General features: G+C 39.8%; 1 protein-coding gene across 2 annotated transcripts in view; it reads left to right on the plus strand.

Annotated features, from left to right (window-relative positions):
• Window positions 1-20773, plus strand: part of LOC138755761 (solute carrier family 45 member 4) — an 84380-nt gene that overhangs the window by 42076 nt on the left and 21531 nt on the right. For both annotated transcript variants that reach the window (XM_069922314.1, XM_069922313.1), the window contains 2 exons: window positions 7394-7573; window positions 12245-13335. In XM_069922314.1, coding sequence (XP_069778415.1) covers window positions 7394-7573; window positions 12245-13335 — 1271 coding nt within the window. The remainder of the gene's footprint in view (window positions 1-7393; window positions 7574-12244; window positions 13336-20773) is intronic.

Below are 20773 nucleotides of genomic sequence, written 5' to 3' on the forward strand. Positions count from 1 at the left end.
TAGATGGAGATTAAACCCCATGCTACTTAAAAGACAGGATTTTAGAGAATTTATTGAAAAACAATTAAAAATGTACTTTGAAGTAAATACGGAATCAGTGGAAGATAAGTTTATACTATGGGACGCAATGAAAGCATTCATTAGAGGACAAATAATAAGTTATGCAACCAAGATGAAGAAGGACTATAATCAGGAAACAGAGCAGTTGGAAAGGGAAATAGTAAACATAGAAAAAAAATTAGCAATAAAGGAAGATACAACCAAAAGAAGAGAATTGGCGGATAAAAAAACAAAATATGAAACATTACAAACATATAAGGTGGAGAAGAATATAATGAAGACAAAACAGAAATATTATGAACTAGGTGAAAAAACACACAAAATCTTAGCATGGCAGCTTAAGACAGAGCAAACTAAGAAAATGGTATTGGCAACAAGGAAAAAAGACAAACAAATTACATATAATCCAAAAGAAATTAAGGAAAACTTCAGAGAATTCTATGAACAATTATACCGAACTGAAAACGAAGGGAAAGAAGGGAAAATAGATGAATTTTTGACTAAAATTGAACTACCAAAACTACAAATAGAGGAACAAAATAAATTAACAGAACCATTTGGAACAGTAGAAATACAAGAGATAATAAAAAAATTACCAAATAATAAGACACCAGGAGAGGATGGACTCCCAATAGAATTCTACAAAACATTTAAAGATCTATTAATACCGCCCCTCCTGGATGTAATCAACCAGATTGAGGAGACACAAAACTTACCAGATTCATGTAAAACAGCAATAATTACAGTGATACTAAAACAAGGGAAAGATCCACTCTCACCAGCGTCATATAGACCAATATCTCTGCTAAACACAGATTATAAGATAATAGCTAAACTATTAGCAAACAGATTAGCAGAACAGGTACCGAAAATGGTAAATTTAGACCAAACTGGATTTATCAAAAAAAGACGCACAACAGACAATATTTGTAAATTTATTAACTTAATTCATGCAGTAGAAGGAAATAAAGCACCTGCAGTAGCAGTTGCTTTAGACGCAGAGAAGGCCTTTGACAGAGTAGAATGGAATTACTTGTTCAAAGTATTGCAAAAATTCAGTTTACCGGAGAAGTATATTAATTGGATTAAAGCATTATATAAGGGACCGTTAGCGAAAGTGACAGTAAATGGACATGTATCAAAGCAATTTAACTTAAGCAGGTCAACGCGGCAGGGATGCCCACTATCACCATTATTGTTTGCGCTAGCTATAGAACCACTAGCAGAATCGATAAGAATAGATAATAATATAAAAGGAATAAAAATAAAAGACAGGGAATATGAAATCAGTCTGTTTGCGGATGATGTGATAGTGTACTTAACAGAACCAGAACTATCAATAAAAGAACTATATAAGAAATTGAAGGAATATGGAGAAGTGTCGGGATACAAGATAAACGTAAATAAAAGTGAAGCAATGCCTATGAATAACGCGGATTTCTCAAAATTTAAGAAGGAATCCCCATTCAGATGGCAAATGCAGGCAATAAGATACCTAGGTGTACAAATAAACAAAAATCTAGGCCAATTATATAAACTCAATTACAATCCACTAATGAAAAAATTACAGGACGATTTAGAGCATTGGAAAGAGCTACCACTAACACTGATAGGAAGGATAAACTGTATTAAAATGAACATTTTTCCAAGGATACTATACTTATTTCAGGCATTGCCAATACAACTGACAGAAAAATTCTTCAAAGAGTTAAAGAAAATAATAAAGAAATTTTTATGGAGAGGGGGGAAACCGAGGATAGCACTAGATAAATTAACAGAATGGTATAAACAAGGAGGCTTACAATTGCCAAACTTCAAAAATTATTATAGAGCCGCACAATTAAGGTACCTATCAGATTTTTATCAAACAAGGGAAAAACCAGACTGGATGAGATTAGAATTAGATAAAATAGGGGAAAAGATACCTGAACACATATTATATAAATGGGATGAAAAATTGGTACAACATAGAACTTCTCCAGTATTACACCATCTCCTCAATATATGGAAGAAGATTCATGTAGAAAGAAATAAAACAAATTATCAATTACCAAAACTAATATTGACGCAAAATAAGCTACTCCCTTTTACAATAGACAACCTTTCCTTTAGAAAATGGGAAAAAAAAGGGATTAAAAGAATAGAAAATTGTTTTTCAGGAAGTAGATTCTTATCCTTTGAACAAATGAGAGATAAGTACAATATAACTGGAGATACAGCGCTGGCATATTACCAACTGAGATCCTACTTGAAAGATAAATTAGGAAGCAATTTGAGTTTACCAGAGGGAAGTAACCTTGAATATGTGATTACAGATACAATGTTAATCAAAAGATTTATAACAAATATGTATATTAAACTGCAAGAAAAGGAGAATGAGGAAACAAATGGTAAAACTAAACAAAAATGGGAACAAGATTTAAATATAAAGATAAAAAAGGAAACATGGGAGAAATTATGTTCTGGAACGATGAGAAATACAATAAATACGAGGCTGCGTATGATACAATATAATTGGTTACACAGACTATACATTACACCGCAAAAGTTAAATAAATGGGACCCAACAGTATCTGATAGATGTTTTCGATGTAAAAAAAAAGAAAAAAAAAAGAAAGGGGAACAACAATTCATGCAATCTGGACATGTGAGAGAGCAGAAAAATTTTGGGATGATCTCAATCAGATATTAAATAAAATAACAGAAAACAATATACCAAAGAATCCAGAGATCTTTCTCCTAAGTAACATAAAAAATAAAGAATTTGGAATTGACTTGGAAGATGCACAAAAAAGATTTGTTAAGATAGCCCTAGCCGTAGCAAAAAAATGTATTATGTCAACCTGGAAATTGGAAGATAATTTGAAAATACAACAATGGTATATAGAAATGAATAAATGTATTCCATTAGAAAAAATAACATATAGTTTAAGAAATAATATTGAAATATTCGAACAAGTATGGGAGCCTTACATTAAATACAATAGCGAAAACCTGCCGGGGACAAACATTACCTAAGTTGATGGAAGGAGAAGGAAAGAAAAGAATGGACTCTGTAGAATTTCTGGTGTATTTTTGTTGAATGACAACATTGTCTGACTGAATTAATGCAACCTGGATTGTATACTAAAAATGGATGAGAGGGGGGGTGGTGGGGGGGTGGCTTGGGAGGAGGGAGGTGGGGGGGAGAAAAAGTCACTGTAATGTGTGAAAAAGAAAAAGTGTATATCATGGCTAGTGTGATTTATGGTGTAAAAATTTTTTTTAAAAAGTTGTAAATATTATAGGCTGGGCTTTTATTTCATGGAATTTGGTTCAAAAGCAACTAGAGAGTCTTTGGTAATTGTTGGCAATACAGGTGCTGAATGTGGAATGTAGATCTCAGTGGAAGAGAAAAAAAAAATTCTGGTAACCACTTTGATGGGTTCCTTGGGGTCATCTACTGCATCAGGTGCTCACGATACAGCCTCATCTATTTCAAGAAGACTAAAAGCAGAAGATTCTGCAAAACCCTCCAGTGGCCTGCCAGTTTAATACCACGCCCCACTGTCATGTCTGTCCATGGCCTCGTACTGCCAGATTGAGGCCACACAAATTAGAAGAACAGCACCTTGTTACCTTGCTCAGCAGTCTACAACCAGATGGCATCGATGTCGACCTGCAATTTCCTTGTTCTCTCCTTTTCCCTCGTCCCAATGACTCCTTCCCCTCTTTCCTTCTACCCAGCTCCCCATCCCATTCCATTCCTTTCTCCTATCAGAGAACACCTTTCTTGGCCCTCTTCCCCTGCTCCCTATGACCTCTCAGTTTCTTTCTAATCTTCCCCCACCCACCTGAAAATACCTGCTAGCCTGTGCTCCCCCCCCCCCCAACAACTTTCTTATTTGGAGTTTGCCTGACCTTTAACAGACGTGAAGAAGAACTCTGGCTTGAAATGTCGACTGCTGTAGAAGCTGCTGAGTTCTTCCAGCACATTTGTACTAGGTCCCCTGTATCTGCCAACTTCTGTTAACCTCTAAAGAGGAATTTGTGATGGTCTTCAAAATGTGTTAATAAATTATCATTCAGTGTAAAGCCTCCAAAAGGAGATTAAATTCTCCATAAGTCTTGGTGATAGTGAACAACTGGTTGAAAGAAACACATGTTTTGCTGGTAATCTGAAAATGTTTTGTCATCTTGCATGTGAAGAGGTGTGGCATATAAACTTTAGATGTTAAGTAATGTACTTTGTTTTTTCTTGAACCTGAGAAAATAAATACGTACAAGTGCAAAATGATGTAAACCAAGTAAAAATGCTAAAAAAAAGGAAGGATTTAAAATCTCGACAAGTACAAGCCTAATTCACCGCATTTCACGATGGCTTTTGATTGATTATATTAATTTTTTTAAATCAAACTGCAAGTGTTCAAGCATTCTATCAAATTGGTAGCTTTCTGTTTAATTTATTCACATGCTAGAGGATTCCATAAATCTCTTTCGCATGAGAAAAAAAATTGTAGGAAGCAATTCAAAGGAAAAGCTTCCTGTTGTTTTCCTTTCATAAAAAATATTCCCAAGCAACTGTCAAAAAGACTTTAGATCCACATCCTATATGATTGAAACACTTTGCTGTTATCAAGTTGTAATCTTTAAACCACCTCCTGTTTATGATCTTAAGAAGAAGAAAAAAATACAAATAAATACCTTTTCATGTGCGTAAAAATAGTTGACAGATCAAAAAAAATTTTTCCCATGCCACTTTGGCTCCAATGAAATGAACAATGTGTCCGCTGATCTGGTAATAGATCTCATTCACAATGAATGAATCTGGTTTAACATCAAATGTGTTAGATGTTTTGAGGTTGATTAGATGGATTGACTTCTTGCATCTTGTGTGACTCAAAAGATCGAGCTAAACAATATAGTTATTACAAAATTAAAATTAAATTCTTTTTGTTAACAATTTCTGATGGTCTCAATAAACACTTTCAAATGAAATTGGTCTCAGTTATTTATAAAATTAACAATAAGCAGATAACTGATTCTTGATTACATATTTGTGTGTAGGAGAGAAGCTGAAAGTCTTTGGATTTCTTTCTAACTGGAAAAAAGTATGCATTGAGCTCTCTCGTATCATTAGGATTACAAATCATTTGTGCCGAGGGAGAATAAAATTATTACTGGCAATTCCTGTCACAAAATTGCCTTTGATCTTCAGTATTCTGCTCAGTTTATGGGTTCCTATGATGTCTCATTGAAACCTACCAGATGTTGAAGGCTCTGGATAGGGTGGTTGTGGAGAAGATGTTTCAAATAATGGGAGAGTCAAGGACCTGAGGCCACAGCCTCAGAACAAAAGATGTCCCTTTAGATCAAAGATGAGGAGACATTTCTTCAGCCAAAGGGTGGTGAAGCTGTGTAATTCATTGCTGCAGTCTTTTGGTATCTTTAAAATGGAGGTTGATAGGTTCTTGATTTGTAAGGGTATGAAGGTGAAGAAAAGAGAATGAGGTTGAGAGGATCAATACATCAGCCATCATTGGAATGGTGGAGTGGTTTTGATAGACTGAATTTTACTCCTGCATCATGGTTTATAAAAAGGCTATTCTGCTGGCATGTCGTCCAGACACAAAAACGGAACAGCATGGAATTCAATTAAAATACCATATGCAGTAATCTTATTTGAGTGCCTCTGGCAATGCTGTGGACTTCAAGTAGTGCAAGGATGTGCTAAATTCTGAAGTTGTCTCTGAATCCATTATTTCTACCTTTTCTAGCCAGAGCATGGAGGTTTTGGTACAGCTTTTACAAAATATTGGTTGGGCTACAGGAGGAATATATTTTCAGTTCTGGTCACCACACTGTGGGTAAATAGCACAAGTACAAGTACAACTCTCACTCCTAAACAGATTTGATTGCACTGGAGAGAGTCCAAAACTGATTTATTAGGATGTTTTTGATAGAATGTTTTAATTGTAAGAGCCTGGATAGGCTGGTTTTGTTTTTCTTGGCACAGAGGATGCTGAGGTGGATATGATAGAGATGTACAATATGACAAGAGGCATAGATTGGGTGGACAGTAGGAATCTTTTCCCAGTGGCAAATCTGTCCTTCAGCGCGTTGCGGTTTAACGTGACGAGCAAGAGGTTTAGTGGTAGTCCGAAAAACCTTTTCACCAACAACTGGCCTGCAATCATTGCCAGGTTGGAGACCGGTAATATCCTAGCATTTAAGTTTTTGGACAAGCCCTTGAATTAAAATTTGCCCATACAAACAGCACAATAACAGACCCTTCTGGCCCATAACCCCATGCTGCCCAATTAGACCCAATTAACCTACAACCCCCTATACGTTTTGGAGGGTGGAAGGAAATCTGAGCCCCCAGTGGAAACCCACACAGACATGGGGAGAACGTACAAACTTCTTACAGCAGCAAATTTGAACCCATGTCTCTGGTGTTGACTAACCCTGCTACCCTTGAATCACCAAGCTATAATATGAGTAAATGGGATTTATGCAGATGGATGCTTGATGGTCCACATTGACACAGTGAGCCGAGCAGCCTGATTCTTAAACACAAAATTCAAATTAAGAGTCACAGAATTTTAAGAATATTCATTTCAAGTTGAAAATTTATTTTGATAGTTTAATATCTGTTAGACGCTGCCTGAAAAAGATAGCCACGTCAAAGCCAACGTCAAGAATCCCCGTCAAATACTACCTTGGAAGTCTGAAGAACAGCCCCTCGCAGATACAAGAACAATTTGTTTCCAACAGCTATCAGGCTCTTGAACCTCCCCTTGTTACACTTATGGGCTGCTCTAACATCACGAAAAGAGCTGTCTACACAATGATAACTGAATATTAACTATCCATCTTTTGTATTTATTATCCCTTTTTAATTCGAGCTATACTTTTGTAGTTCCCCCCCCCCCCCCAAAGTACCTGTTCTGCGGCAGTATAAATTTTGTGCATATGTATGTTGTACAATGTACAAAATCAATGAACTGATCACCATTATTAACTACTCCAGGAGCACAAAATGGCCTGGTCTGCACCATTGATACACCACTTTTTTTTGCTTGCACTCACTATATATTTACTATCATTCCATACTGAGGTAAAGTATCAGTTTCGCTGCAGCAAGTAAGAATTTCAGTGCATGGGTATATTTGTACGTGTTTATGACGATGTACTTAGTAGTATTGTGAACTTTGCAACATAGCCATTTTCTCAATGATCTTGCATTTGAATAGTTTGAATTGAAGTATATTCATTGTGTGCGTTTGGAAATAGTGCACCTTTAGTCCAAGAGTGAGTTTCTGTCAAAGATTTTATTTAATCTGTTTCTCAGGTCTAGCCATTGGAGAGATTCCTGGCCACCAGCCAATTGGGATTGTCCTGACTGTTCTGGGTGTGGTAATATTGGACTTCTGCGCAGATTCAGCAGAGGGACCAATCAGAGCCTATTTGTTGGATGTGGCGGACACGGAGGAACAAGACATGGCACTCAATGTCCATGCATTCTCTGCAGGTTTGAAACTAATACTGTACGCATTGAGTTAACTTATGAAATAAGACTGATAAAAGTGAACTACATGATTTGTGTGTGATTAATTCTTGTGCATACAGAAATGTGTTGCAAAACACCAAGATTCTAATTGAAAATACTGCTAGCGCCTTTTAAATTAAATTTTTGCAGCATGCTAACAGGCCATTCCATCCCACGAGCCTGTGTCTCCCAAATACCCCCATGAACTGACAACCCCCATACATTTTTGGGGGGGAAAACCCATGCAGAAACAAAGAGAACTCCTTACACACAGTGGTGGATTCAAACATGGGTCTTTGGCACTGTAAATAGTACAAGGACTGCCTAAAGAAAGCTCTTGGTGCCTGCCACTTTGACCACCGCCAGTGGGCTGATCTCGCCTCCAACCGTGCATCTTGGCGCCTCACAGTTCGGCGGGCAGCAACCTCCTTTGAAGAAGACCGCAGAGCCCACCTCACTGACAAAAGACAAAGGAGGAAAAACCCAACACCCAACCCTAACCCACCAATTTTCCCTTGCAACCGCTGCAACCGTGTCTGCCTGTCCCGCATCGGACTTGTCAGCCACAAACGAGCCTGCAGCTGACGTGGACATTGCCCCTCCATAAATCTTCGTCCGCAAAGCCAAGCCAAAGAAGAAAAGCACTGGGCTAACTGCTATGATATTCATGCCATTCTGTTTTTACGAGAAAGCTATTTTATCAGCTGTTAATTCAGTCTATTTAATGTATACTGCACAATGTCGCAAAGCAGTTTACAATCAATTAATTTATAATTTACTAAGATGCAGTTATCAATGAAGAAAGCAGTTTATTCCCAGTCAACCCTCAAATGGTATAGATCTATTTTCAATAATTATTGAGAAGTTAATATCAAGTAAATGCCATGGTTTTCAAAATAAAGCAAGATCCCTGTCATCTGGAATTGGAATTCAAGCAACTGGGGGGAAAAAAAACACCAACAAAAATTGAGCAAAATAATTGGGTAAAAAATACAGAAGTTTAAAATTGGCAAGGCTTGCTGTTAGATTGCTAATCCACACAACACGCAATCTCAAGCAAACGGAAAATGTACTTTTCCAGCATCGACCAGTCCCCACAGATGATGGATACCAAGGGTTTTACTGTGGTGCCATGAAAGTTTATTTCAACCTGAGAGGCCTCAGTGCTATTCTGGTAGTTCAGTGCTCCCTCAATACTGTACTAGGATATCTGTCCAGATTCAGCTTTATCTACAGCTGTAAAGATAAACTTGCTTTGAAATTGGTACTGTTTGTTACTGAATTTAAGAAATATTTACTATAGATATTCGAACTAGTTTGTGCTTGATTCGGGGTTTGGTTGGTTAATTGGATGTAATTGGGTTACACAGGTTTCAATGGCTGGAATTGGCTTCTACTGTATTGTTTAAAAAAAAATTCAAACCAGTTGAACAATAGGAAACAAACATTAATCTGAGGTTTTAGTCGCTACTGTACACAAAGCAATTTCATTCAAAAGCTGAAAAAAATTTGTATTGGCCAGTAGAGGAATGTAGGAATGTCTGTAGATATAGTAATTGTTAAAATTGTCTTCAAGGTAGTAGTAGAGAACCATAGAACATTACAGCACAGAAATGGGCCCTTTCAACCCTTCTAGTCTGTGCCAAATTATTTTTATGCCTAGTCCCACTGACTTACACCCAGTCCATAGCTCTCCATACCTCTCCCATTCAAATTCTTCTTGAATGTTAAAACTGAGCTCACATTCACCACTTCAGCTGGCAGCTTGTTCCACACTCCCACCACTCTCTGTGTGAAGTTGTTCCCCCTTTCCGCTTTCACTCTTAACGCATGTCCTCTGGTTAGTATCTCATCTACCTCAGTGGAAAAAGCCGATCTACATTTACTCCATCTATCCCCCTCATAATTTTAAATCCCTTTATTAAACTTCCCCTCATTCTTCTACGCTCCAGGGAATAAAGTTCTAACCTGTTTAACCTTTCCCTGTAGATTTTTTGCATGCCCTTTCTAACCTTACCTCACCCTGCTTGTAATCTATTTACAGGTTATTTTAATCATTAGATCATTCTTGCTTTTATGCCAAAAATAAAAATGACGATCCAGCTTAAAATGACCCATACCTGAGTGGCAAAGGAAACCTTGGGGTACCGTATGGGAACAGGTTCTTCTGTCTAAATCAACCATGCTGACCACGTTGTCAAGCTGAGCTAGCCCCATTTACCAGCATTTGACAGATTCATCCAAACCTGTCCTATCCATGTACATGTCTGAATATCATTTTAGTGTTACAATTGTATTCACTTCTACAGCTTCCTCTGCTAGCTTGTTCCCTTTTTTTGAAAAATATGCCCCTCATGACCCTCTCCCCTCGTACCTATGCCTTCTAGTTTAATACTCTACCCTGAGAAATAAATTGTCTATTTGCCTTATTTATGCCCCTCTTGATTTTATATACCCCTATATAATGCCAGTCTTCAGCCTCCAATGCTCCAGGGAGAAAAAGAGCCAACTTTTCCAGCCACTCCTCACAACTCAAGCCCTCCAGTGCCTGCAAAATTGGTGAAATGGTAGTAAGTGAAGAAGGTTATACGATTGCAATGGGATTCCCCATCAACTAGGAAAGTGTAATTTAATTCAGACAAGTGGGTAATTGTGCATTTGGGTAAATTAAATTGGCACGGGGCTTGCACAGTAAATAGGACCCTGAAGAATGGCATAGAACAGAGACGCTGAAGGATACGGGTCCATTGTTCTCTGAAAGCTTTGACATAGGTCAGCAAAGTGGTGAAAAAGACATATGGCATGCCTGCCTTCATTGGTTAGGGGATTGAGTACAAGAGTTGGGTCACCATCAGACGTTGTTGAGATTGCAATAGGAATGCTATTCTGATGGCCTAGTGAAAGGACAGATGTCATGAAGTTGGAAAGGGAACAAAAAAGATTCATGAGGATGTTACTAGGAGAGACGGGATAAGCTAGGTTTATTTTCCCTGGAGAATAGGAGGCTGAGGGTATAAAATGATGAGGAACATAGATGAGGTGTACAATCACAGTTATTAAAATTAAAGGGCACAGGTTGACGGTGAGGGGACCTGAGGGACAACATTTTCATTTAAAGAGTAATAGGTTCTGTAGAAGAGGTAGAGGCTGGTAGAATTACAATGACTGAAGACATTTAGATAGATTTAGATGGATGGCATGAACAAGTTGGGCCAAAAATTCTCTATCCATGGCGTATAACTCTGAGAGACAGGCTGGGTTTTCGTAGCAAAAGAGGCTAAGTGAGGATCTGATAGGGCGACACACAATTCCCCACAACATAGATTTAAGTAAGAAGTAGGAGAGTCGGAGGGAATCCAAGGGTAGTTGCTGGCTGGAACACACAGCATGAGTGGAGTGGAGGCAAATATAAAAGTTTCTGGATGCACACTTGAATTGTCATGGCATTGAAGGCTCACAAACCAAGTGCTGGTAATTCTGTTTAATGTAGAATGGAACTTGGTCAGCATGAACATAGATAGCCAAAGATACAGTTCCTGTGGTGAACAATTCTGATTAAACTGACTTGAGTTAACAGTAATGTTAACCATAAAAAGAGGTATGGCAGCACTGATGTTGGTGCAGACCTGGGAGAGCAGAGAGACAGTGCTGCTTCACAGCATCCTTATTGCCTGGTCCTAAAGCCGATGGCTTTATACAGGCTTTAAATGGCCTGTTAAAGAATCCAAAGATGCTTGATTTAAAAGCCTGCGACTGGGATCTAGGCCCAAGACGTTGGCGCCTATGTCCAACTGTTGCCATGAGGGATGCAGACTCTGGGGAGCAGTGGACCAGCGCAGGGCACCAGGAACAAATCACCACCCCTGCCCCTCTCCCCACCACTGAGAATAAGAAGCAGAGGAGATGTCCCTACAGGATGTTGACATTGTCAGTGGACCAGTGAGCTGCTCAGCAGCTGAAAGACCCACACAGGCTGTTGGCGACTTGCGATTGAAGGACCAACACAGTGTGCCAGCTGCTAGAGACTGGCTCATGGGAACCAGGTTTTAGAGGTGGAATTCAAAAGGTTGCTGAGGGCAAGAAGGACTCCTGAAGGGCCTTGGGTGCTGAAGGCTTCCTGATTGTATCACAGTTTTGGATCTATTGCCAGTGGTTTAAACAGGAGTCTGTGGCTGCGGGAGCAGTGGAGGCAAATCCACAGACACTCAGTATCTCTGAAGGTTAATATGCCAATTTTTCTCCTATTGTCGGAGACGTCAGGCAATGCTCATGGCAACTCTTATTGCCTTCCATCAGACAAAAGTTGGAATATAACATGTTTATTACATTTTTAATGTATTATTGCATGACAATAAACGAAACCTTGGAACTTTTGAACTTTTTTATTACCCTTGGAATCTGTCCCCAGAAAAGTGATATTAAATGTAATTACTTCACAATGGAATATTTTACCTTAGAAGTACATTACCACTATCTTTCCTGATGATGAAATACTGTAGTTCAAAGTCCCTAATTATTTTGTTATGCCTAAAAGGGTGCTGTCAGTCAGAAGTCCATAACTTTGGTTGAACTTGCATTTATTGATGATTTTTTTTTGTGGATGCAGATTTAAAATCTAATTTGCTTTTGTATTTGATTTTTGCATCTCCCTAGGCCTTGGTGGAGCTATTGGCTATATGCTAGGTGGCTTAGATTGGAGACAAACTACTTTGGGCCAGATCTTCAAATCACAAGAACAAGTCCTCTTCTTCTTTGCAGCAATCATTTTTTCGGTGTCTGTAGCTTTACATCTTTTCAGCATCGAAGAGGAGGTGTATAACCCCCAACAAGACCACAATGATGAAGCAACAGATGGACGTCCTAATATTAATATGAATGATATTCTCCCACCCCTCCCTCGGCATGACCTTCTCCATGAAGAAGGATCTTACACTGCAGCAGTCTTCCATGATGAAACTTGCTCCGTGCAAGATGTCAATCTCGACTTCCTGGATGTAAATATTGGGCGGAGCCAAAGTGACTCTGTTTTGCACATGCCTGATGCAACAATAGATATTGAATCAGAGTTATTTTTTTTGAGAGACATTGAACCTTCTATTTTTCAAGACCATTGTAATAGCCTGCATGAATCTTCAGCAAGTATATCCAAAAGTAACAACCACCAGGTTGCATCTAAATTCAATCACATCTCTGGTTTGCTCAGGGAGCATGAATTTGAAAACGTTTTGAACGAAGATGTTAAAACATCCAAAGTAGCAAATGGCCTGTCTGATGACATCACTAATGGTAACATTAACCATAATACTTGCAGAGTTGGAATGAAACCATCAGCGACCAGCAGTTCCATGCGCAGGCGGAGGCATATGTTCTACCGGCAGCCGTCTCGCACTTTTTCGTACTATGGCAAGATGGACTCGCATCATTACCGCTTTCGCCGTGCCAATGCCATAGTCCTGATCAAGCCTTCACGTAGTATGAATGACCTGTATGATCTGCAGAAGAAACAAAGGCAACGTCAGAGACGACGGAATCAGAGTGGTGTAACTAATTCAAGCAGCGATACAGAAAGTGAGGAAGGGGAGTCGGAGACCACTGTAAAGCTTCTATGGTTGTCTGTACTGAAAATGCCAAAGGAGCTATTAAGACTCTGTGTATGCCACCTGGTGACTTGGTTTGCTCTGATTGGAGCTGCTGTGTTTTACACAGACTTCATGGGGCAAGTTATTTATGATGGAGACCCAAAAGTAAGTTTTTCAACGTGCCATTTTCTTTGCACAATATCATCTATGTGATTCCTTTTTCTCTAATCATGGGCGCAAAGCATTTATGTGAGATGCTGCCTTAAGAGGGCACCCATCATCGTAAAGGACCCCCCCCCCCCACCCCCCCTATCATCCTGCTCACAATCTCAGCTCATTGCTTCCTTCGGGTCGTTCAGTGGTTCTCAGCCTTTTTCTTTCCACTCACGTGCCACTTGAAGTATTCCCTATGCCATCGGTGCTCTGTGATTAGTAAGGGATTGCTTAAGGTGGTATGTGAGTGGGAAGGGAAGGTTGAGAATCACTGCTCGAGCCCCAATTGCTACTGAAATATTTTGCTTGAAAAATTGTCATTGGCCCATTTCCTTTGGAGATATGAAAATGCACATAACAGGTCCATTCGGTACGATTAAAACCATGGTTTTCAAACTTTTTTTCTTTCCACCCACATCCCACCTTGAACAATCCCTTACTAATCACAGCGCACCGATGGCATAGGGAATACTTAAAGTGGTAGGTGAGTGGAAAGAAAAAGGTTGAGAACCACTGAGGTAGATGCTACAGAAGCTTGAAGTCCAGCAATTCCAGGTTCAAGAACAGTTTTTATCTATCAGGTTGTTGAATCTACTCGTACAATGCATTCTCAAACCATAAACTATGCCAGTACCACGTAAAGATCTATTTGCTCTACTGAAACATCACTCTTCTTGCATTGATTTGTCTATCCTTTTATTTATTATCTTTTTCTTGTTTGTATTTCTGGTGATTAAATAGGTTACTAATTGTAGTTGGTTGATCTTGGCTGCAGAAAGTAAAAATCGCTGTGAATCTGTACGTTGTACTGATGTATATGAAAATAAGCACGTATTATACTTTGAACCTGGTACAGAAATAGAATTGTAGGAAGAATAAAAAGGTTGTTGCAAATTGGTGGTCAGTGGACAACACAAAGTTAATGGTCCGTGTCTGTTGCTCGAGAAACTGTGAGGCTTTAATATCCAAGTCCTGCCGAGGCCAGTAATCCAGCCCTAAGATGGCTGCAGTTGAACTTCTTGTAACATCCAAACGGATTTGCGACCAGGCTTATTCATGTTCACTCCTTGTTCTTTGAAGTCTGGTGTTTGTAGCACTGTTTTTCATTTGAAATTGGGAACTTCTTCATTGCTGCACTCGGGAGGAATGGGTTAGGGTTTAAGTAATTAATGTTCTAAGTTGGATAGTCTATGTAAAAAGATGCCCACGCTGGTGTATTTTTGCTGCCTGTCATTGTTTAGATAGTAAGCAATTTATTCCAAATGAGATGTTCAGTGCTTTGCATCAACGTGTGTTGTGTTAAATGTGCTATAAACTACTGCTACTACTATATGACTGATTCTACAAACTAAGATTCAAGATAATTAGAGGACTGCAAAGATTGTACCATTCTTCAGAATGTCAGTTAATTACAAGGCAAAATCAAACTGCTAGAAGATCTCAGTGGGCCAGGCAGCATCTGTGGAGGGAAAAGGATGGCTGTCATTTTGTGTTGAGACTCTGTATCAGGATTTTCAGGCCAGTGAATCTAACATTAGTGCTAGAGGAACTAATCAAAAAAATCTGAGGTGCAGGATTAATAAGCATTGGGAAAGATGCAAATTAATAAAGGATTCTTGATTTGTTAACGAGCCGAGAGGACTCCAAAAACCCGCAGCAACAGAAATTCACCAAGATTAAGGTCATTTAAACAAAAGTGGCTTTTAATTTTCCTCAAACATAATAGCAATCTTCAACTTTTACTATTAATCCCCTTCTAATTCTAAGCGAATGTGTATGTGTTCAGGAAAGTTCTTTGTTTCACTGTCCAATTATTCACTTTTCACTTCTCCAAGTTCACAGGTATCAGGCAATTTTCATACTGTGCATAGAATTTAACATTTATGATCTTCAACAGGCTCTGGTGCTTTAACTTAAATTGTTACCACATAGAAAGGTCTTTGTTGGCTTCAAAGAGAAATATTTGTTGTTCATTGGACACAGACACAAACTGATTTTCTTCAATCAGTGTCTTTCCGAAGAAACTTGCCTCCTTCTTGGGCTTTCCAAAAGATAACCTCTTTCAGGTTACCACAGAGTTCTTCTTTTATCCCTATTCCAGGAGAAACACATTAACCAGCCACTTACTCTTGTAATTGACTCTAAGGGTTGAGAATAGGCTGAACTCAGAACTCAAAACCAGTCTTCAAATGGGGACTTGTATCAGGAGTGCAAAGCTTCCAGGCTCCAACACGAACTCCTGCTGTAAATCTGTCTGTCTCTCTCTTTCCAAAGAATCGCATCTTTTTAACCTCTTTGTTTGCAAAACCACGTGACCCCTCCAAGATTAGCAACCTTCAACCAGCAGTTTAAATTTCCGGCATCAGTCTTTAGCAGCATAAGATTTTCAATTCTTGAGCCGAGACCCTGTTGGTGACCCATTAACACTTGCTTGTAAAACCATAAGTCCTCTTCCATTGTCTCTGTAAAGTCACTGTAGAGATGTAGGCTCCACCTTAAGCATAGACCTTGCATTTTAAATGAGATGTCTTCTGTGAAATGCTAATATCAGTTTGTAAAATGTACCTAAGCTAAACTCCCCCCCCCCGCCCCAAATCTATACCTTTTAAAGGCATATAATTTTATTAACCCAATCCATAACCGTATATTGTCTGGCTAGTTTGATTTGAACATTTTGAAGAGGGAGCTATGGGGTTGATGCAGTCTAGGTGGACTTTGGACAAGATCTCATGAAGAGCCCATGGGACTCAGGGCAGATTGGCAAATTGGATCCAAAATTGACTTGGGGATAGGAAACAGATGGTGATGGCAAGAGCATTTTGCAGTTGGAAGCCTGTCACTAGTGATGTGCTGGGAAGGGACTGGTGCTGGGAGCCTTGTATTTACTTCCTGGATGTAGATGTAGGCAATTAGCAAGTTTGTGGATGACATGAAAATTAGTGGGGGTATTGATAAAGAGGTACAGAATGATATGGATGGGCAGAGCAATGAAACATAACAATTTAAACCTGAAGAATTGGATGAGATGCATTTTGGAAGACCAGAGTATATACACAATCCTAGGAAATAACAGGGGTACTTTGGTATATACAGATGTGATGGGCTCAGAGGACCCCAAAACCCAGCAGCTATAGAAATTCACCAAGACAAATGCTAACTTCAACAAAAGTTGCTTTTAATTATCTTTAAGCATAAAAGCAGGATCAAAGTTTAATTTGTTACTATTAACAACCCTCCCCCCTAAGCTCACGTGTATGAAATGGGTGTGTAAGTTCAGAAAAGTTCTTTGATTCACAGTCCAATCTCACTTCTCATTCTTCCAAGTTCACCAGTATCAGGCAATTCATATACTGTGCTCAGAATTTTATCATTTATGAATCTTCACCAGGATTTGGTCCTTGAAAGGTAAATGGTTACCATTCAGGAAGGTTCTTGTCGGTTTGCAGAGAGAGATTTGTTGCTCATTGGACATTGATTCTTTCCGATCAGCCTCGTTCCCGCGCGCTCTCTCCCGCGCGCTCTCTCCCCCGCGCTCTCTCCCCCGCGCTCTCTCCCCCGCGCGCTCTCCCCCGCGCGCTCTCCCCCGCGCGCTCTCCCCCGCGCTCTCCCCCCGCGCTCTCCCCCGCGCGCTCTCCCCCGCGCGCTCTCCCCCGCGCTCTCTCGCTCTCGATCTCGCGTTCTCTCTCGTGTTCTCTCTCTCTCACTCAGAGAAAGCCTGTTTAGTCTCCTCTCTCTGCTTACAAAACTATATGATCTTCTTAGAACATCAAACTGCACTCAGACAGATTGCGGCGCTGGACTCAATCTTCTGAGTCTGTTCATCTGTTGCTTTCAAAACTCCACATCATGTCTAATTCACACCTACTTTTGAAATCCTTCAGCAAAGCAGTTTCCATTGTCTTTACAAAGGCACTGGCAGGCTGGACTTCCTGGCTTGAGCAGAGCTCTGGCATTTTAAATGAGATCTGTATTGTGAAGTGTTTGTGACCTACACTTAAAAAAAAACTCTACAATTTATCTCCTTTAAAACCTATTTATATACAGTATAAAATATAACTTCATCCATCACACTGTGCCCTTCATAATGTTTAGGACGAAGACACTTTTTTCCTTTATTTGCTTCTGTGCTCCACAGTTTTAAATTTGTAATCAAACAATTCACGTGATTAAAGTGCGCATTCCAGATGTAATTCAAAGTTATTGGTATAGTATACATTTTGGTTCAACCATGTAGAAATTACACCACTTTTTATGAATAATTATCCTTAAAGAAAAAACGAAACCTCTTCTGCCTGTGTGTGATCCATACCCCTCCATTTCCTGCATTTTCATGCTGAGATAGAAGTCCTTTTAAACTTTCAGTATTTGACAATTTTAACGGGGTGGGGGGGGGGGGAAGAAAGATTGACTATTCACCTTGTCGATGCCTCTCATCATTTTATGAACTTATTACAATTCCCCCTCAGAGATCAATTTTTCAAGTGTTGTTTTCTACATATTTGGAAATTGTGCCCAGGTTTTTTTTTAAAGTACCCCCTAGGGAACTCTCTGCCCAGTAAAACTCTAAGAGGCTGCTATCTGATTGTTTTGGCATCTAGAATGCTCCCTTGAAATGCACTTGGTTTGGTGGAAAGCATGTTATAATGTGCCTCATCTTAAAGATGAATTAAGTACAGGTCGAGTACCCTGTATGTATCAGAAGTTACGAAAACCAAATTTGTTTGGTGCCGACATGACACTGCAAGTTGAAAAAAGTTCACCACCTGACTTGCCCATGTGGAGTTCTGTTGCCACCAGTGTGGTAACAGAAGAGCTCTGGTATAAAGCAAAATCTTTGTTTCGATCCGTGAAATGCCAAATGGAGCTGGGTCCGAGACTTCAGCAATGGCTGCAGCCTGAGAAGAGTGGCGGCCCTCTTGGCATGGGAGCATTTTGGTGAGGATGTCCACAACTCCCTTAGTTTCAATAGAAAAGAATAAAAACAATCAAAATGGGAAAGTGCTTAACTGGGGAAGGGCTAATTATGAATGGATGAGGTAGGAACTAGCGAGAGCAAATCCAAAACAGATGTTCAAGGGTGAAAGCCAAGAAGTAATGTGGAGGAAGTTTAGGGACCATGTGCTGGGTTCAAGATAGGTTTATCTACTGGGACAAGGAAAAGATGGTAGGAAAAGGGAACCATAGCTGATGAAACAGGTCAGCCAATTAGTCAAGAGAAAGAAGAAAGCATACATTAGATATAGGAAGCAAGAAGAGCTCATGAAAAGTATATGGTAGCCAGGAAGGAGCTTAAAGGACTTGGGAGAGCTTGAAAGGGGCATGAGAAGGTCTTGACGTGTACAATCCCAAGACATTTTTATGCATATATGAAGAACAGAATGAAGGTGAGGTGCTAAAGGAAAAAGGAGGCAACGCTTGCCTGGAGGCAGATGAGTTGGGGAGGCCCTAAATGAATATTTTGCTTCAGTATTCACGAGAAAAGGACCTTGATCAGGGTTATCTTTCATCAATGATCTGGATAATGGAGTAAATTGGATTAGCAAGTTTGCTGATGAGACAAAGATTGGAGACACTGTGGACAGCAAGGTAGGCTTTCAAAGCTTGCAGTGGGATCTGGACCAACTGGAAAATGGGGCACAATGTGGCAGATGGAATTTAATGCAGAAAAGTGGGAGGTGTTGCATTTTGGTAGGGCAAACCAAGATAGGACATGCACAGTTATGGTCGTCGGGCACTGAGGAGTGCGGAGGAACAAAGGAATCTGGGAATTCAGATACATAATTCCCTGAAAGTGGCATCACAGGCAGACAGGGTTGTGAAGAAAGCCTTTGGCATCTTGGCCTTCATAAATCAAAGCATTGAGCATAAGAGTTGGGATGTTATGGTGAGGTTGTATAGGACATTAGTGAACCCAAATTGGGAGTATTTTGTGCCATTCTGGTTGCCAAACTACCAGAAGGATATCAGTAAGAGTGAAAGAATGCAGAGAAGATTTACTAGGATGTTGCCAGGTCTTCAAGAGTTGAGTTACAGGGAAAGATTAAGTAGGTTAGGACTTTATCCTTGGAGTGTAGAACAATGAAGGGAGCTTTGATAGAAGTTTACAAAGTTATGAGAGATATAGACAGAGTAAATGTGAGTAGACCCTTTTCACTTAGGTTAGGAGAGATAAATACAAGAGGACATGGCTTTAGAGTCAAAGTGGAAAAGTTTAGTGGGAACTTTTTCACTCAGTGGTGAGAGTGTGGAACAAGTTGCCATCTGATGTGGTAAATGCCGGCTCACTCAAGTTTTAAAAATAAATTGGATATATGGATGGGAGAGGTCTGGGGAGTTATAGAATGGGTGCAGGTCAATGGGACTAGTGGTGTAATGTTTTCAGCACAGTCTAGGTTGGCTGAATGGCCAGTTTTCTGTGATGTAGTGTTTATGGACTCCCACGACTCATTCAGAAAGTTATGAGGCACGGGATCAGTGGAACCTTGGCAGTGTGGATAAAAAATCGGTTTGTTGAAAGAAAGCCGAGAGTAGTAGTGGAAGGAGTGTGTTCTGCCTGGGGATCGGTGATTAGTGGAGTGTTGCAAGGATCTGTTCTGGGACCCCTGCTCTTTGTGATTTTTATAAATGATCTGGATGAAGAGGTGGAAGGATGGGTCATGAAGTTTGTAGATGACACAAAGGTTGGAGGAGTTATGGGTAGAGATATAGAAAGGATGCAAAGTTGGGCAGAAAAGTAGCAGATGGATTTCAATCCAGATTAGTGTGAGGACATTTTGCAAGGACAAACCTGAAGGCTGAGTATAGTCTTAATGGTCAGTTACTTAAGAGTGTGGATGAAAAGAGGGACCTTGGGGTTCAAATCCATACATCCCTCAAGGTCACCACACAAGTTGATAATATAGTTAAGAAAGCCTATGGGATGTTAGCCTTCATTAATAGGGAGATTGAGTTCAGGAGTGGTCATGTTGCAACTCTACAAATCTCTGGTGAGACTGCACTTCGAGTATTGTGAACAGATCTGGTCACTTCATTATAGGAAGGATATTGAAGCTATGGAGAGGGTGTAGAGATTTACCAGGATGTTGCCTGAATTGAGAAACAAGTCTTATGAGACAAGGTTAGCAGAGGAGGGACTTTTCCCTTTGGAGTGTAGAAGGATGAGAGGAGACTTGATAGAGGTCTAGAAGATTATGAGAGGCATAAAACCTTTTTCCCAGGGCAGGATCAGCAAACACCAGAGGACATATTTACAAAGTTAAGGAAGTTTAGGGGACACATTAGGGGTCAGCTTTTTAAAGAGTTAGGGGTGCCTGAATGCCTTGCCAGGGATGGTGGTGGAGGTTGAAACATTGGAGACATTTAAGAGATGCATTCATGCAAGAAAAATAGA

The sequence above is a fragment of the Narcine bancroftii genome, chromosome 2 (genome assembly GCF_036971445.1).
Source record: "Narcine bancroftii isolate sNarBan1 chromosome 2, sNarBan1.hap1, whole genome shotgun sequence".
Classification (NCBI taxonomy): Eukaryota; Metazoa; Chordata; class Chondrichthyes; order Torpediniformes; family Narcinidae; genus Narcine; species Narcine bancroftii.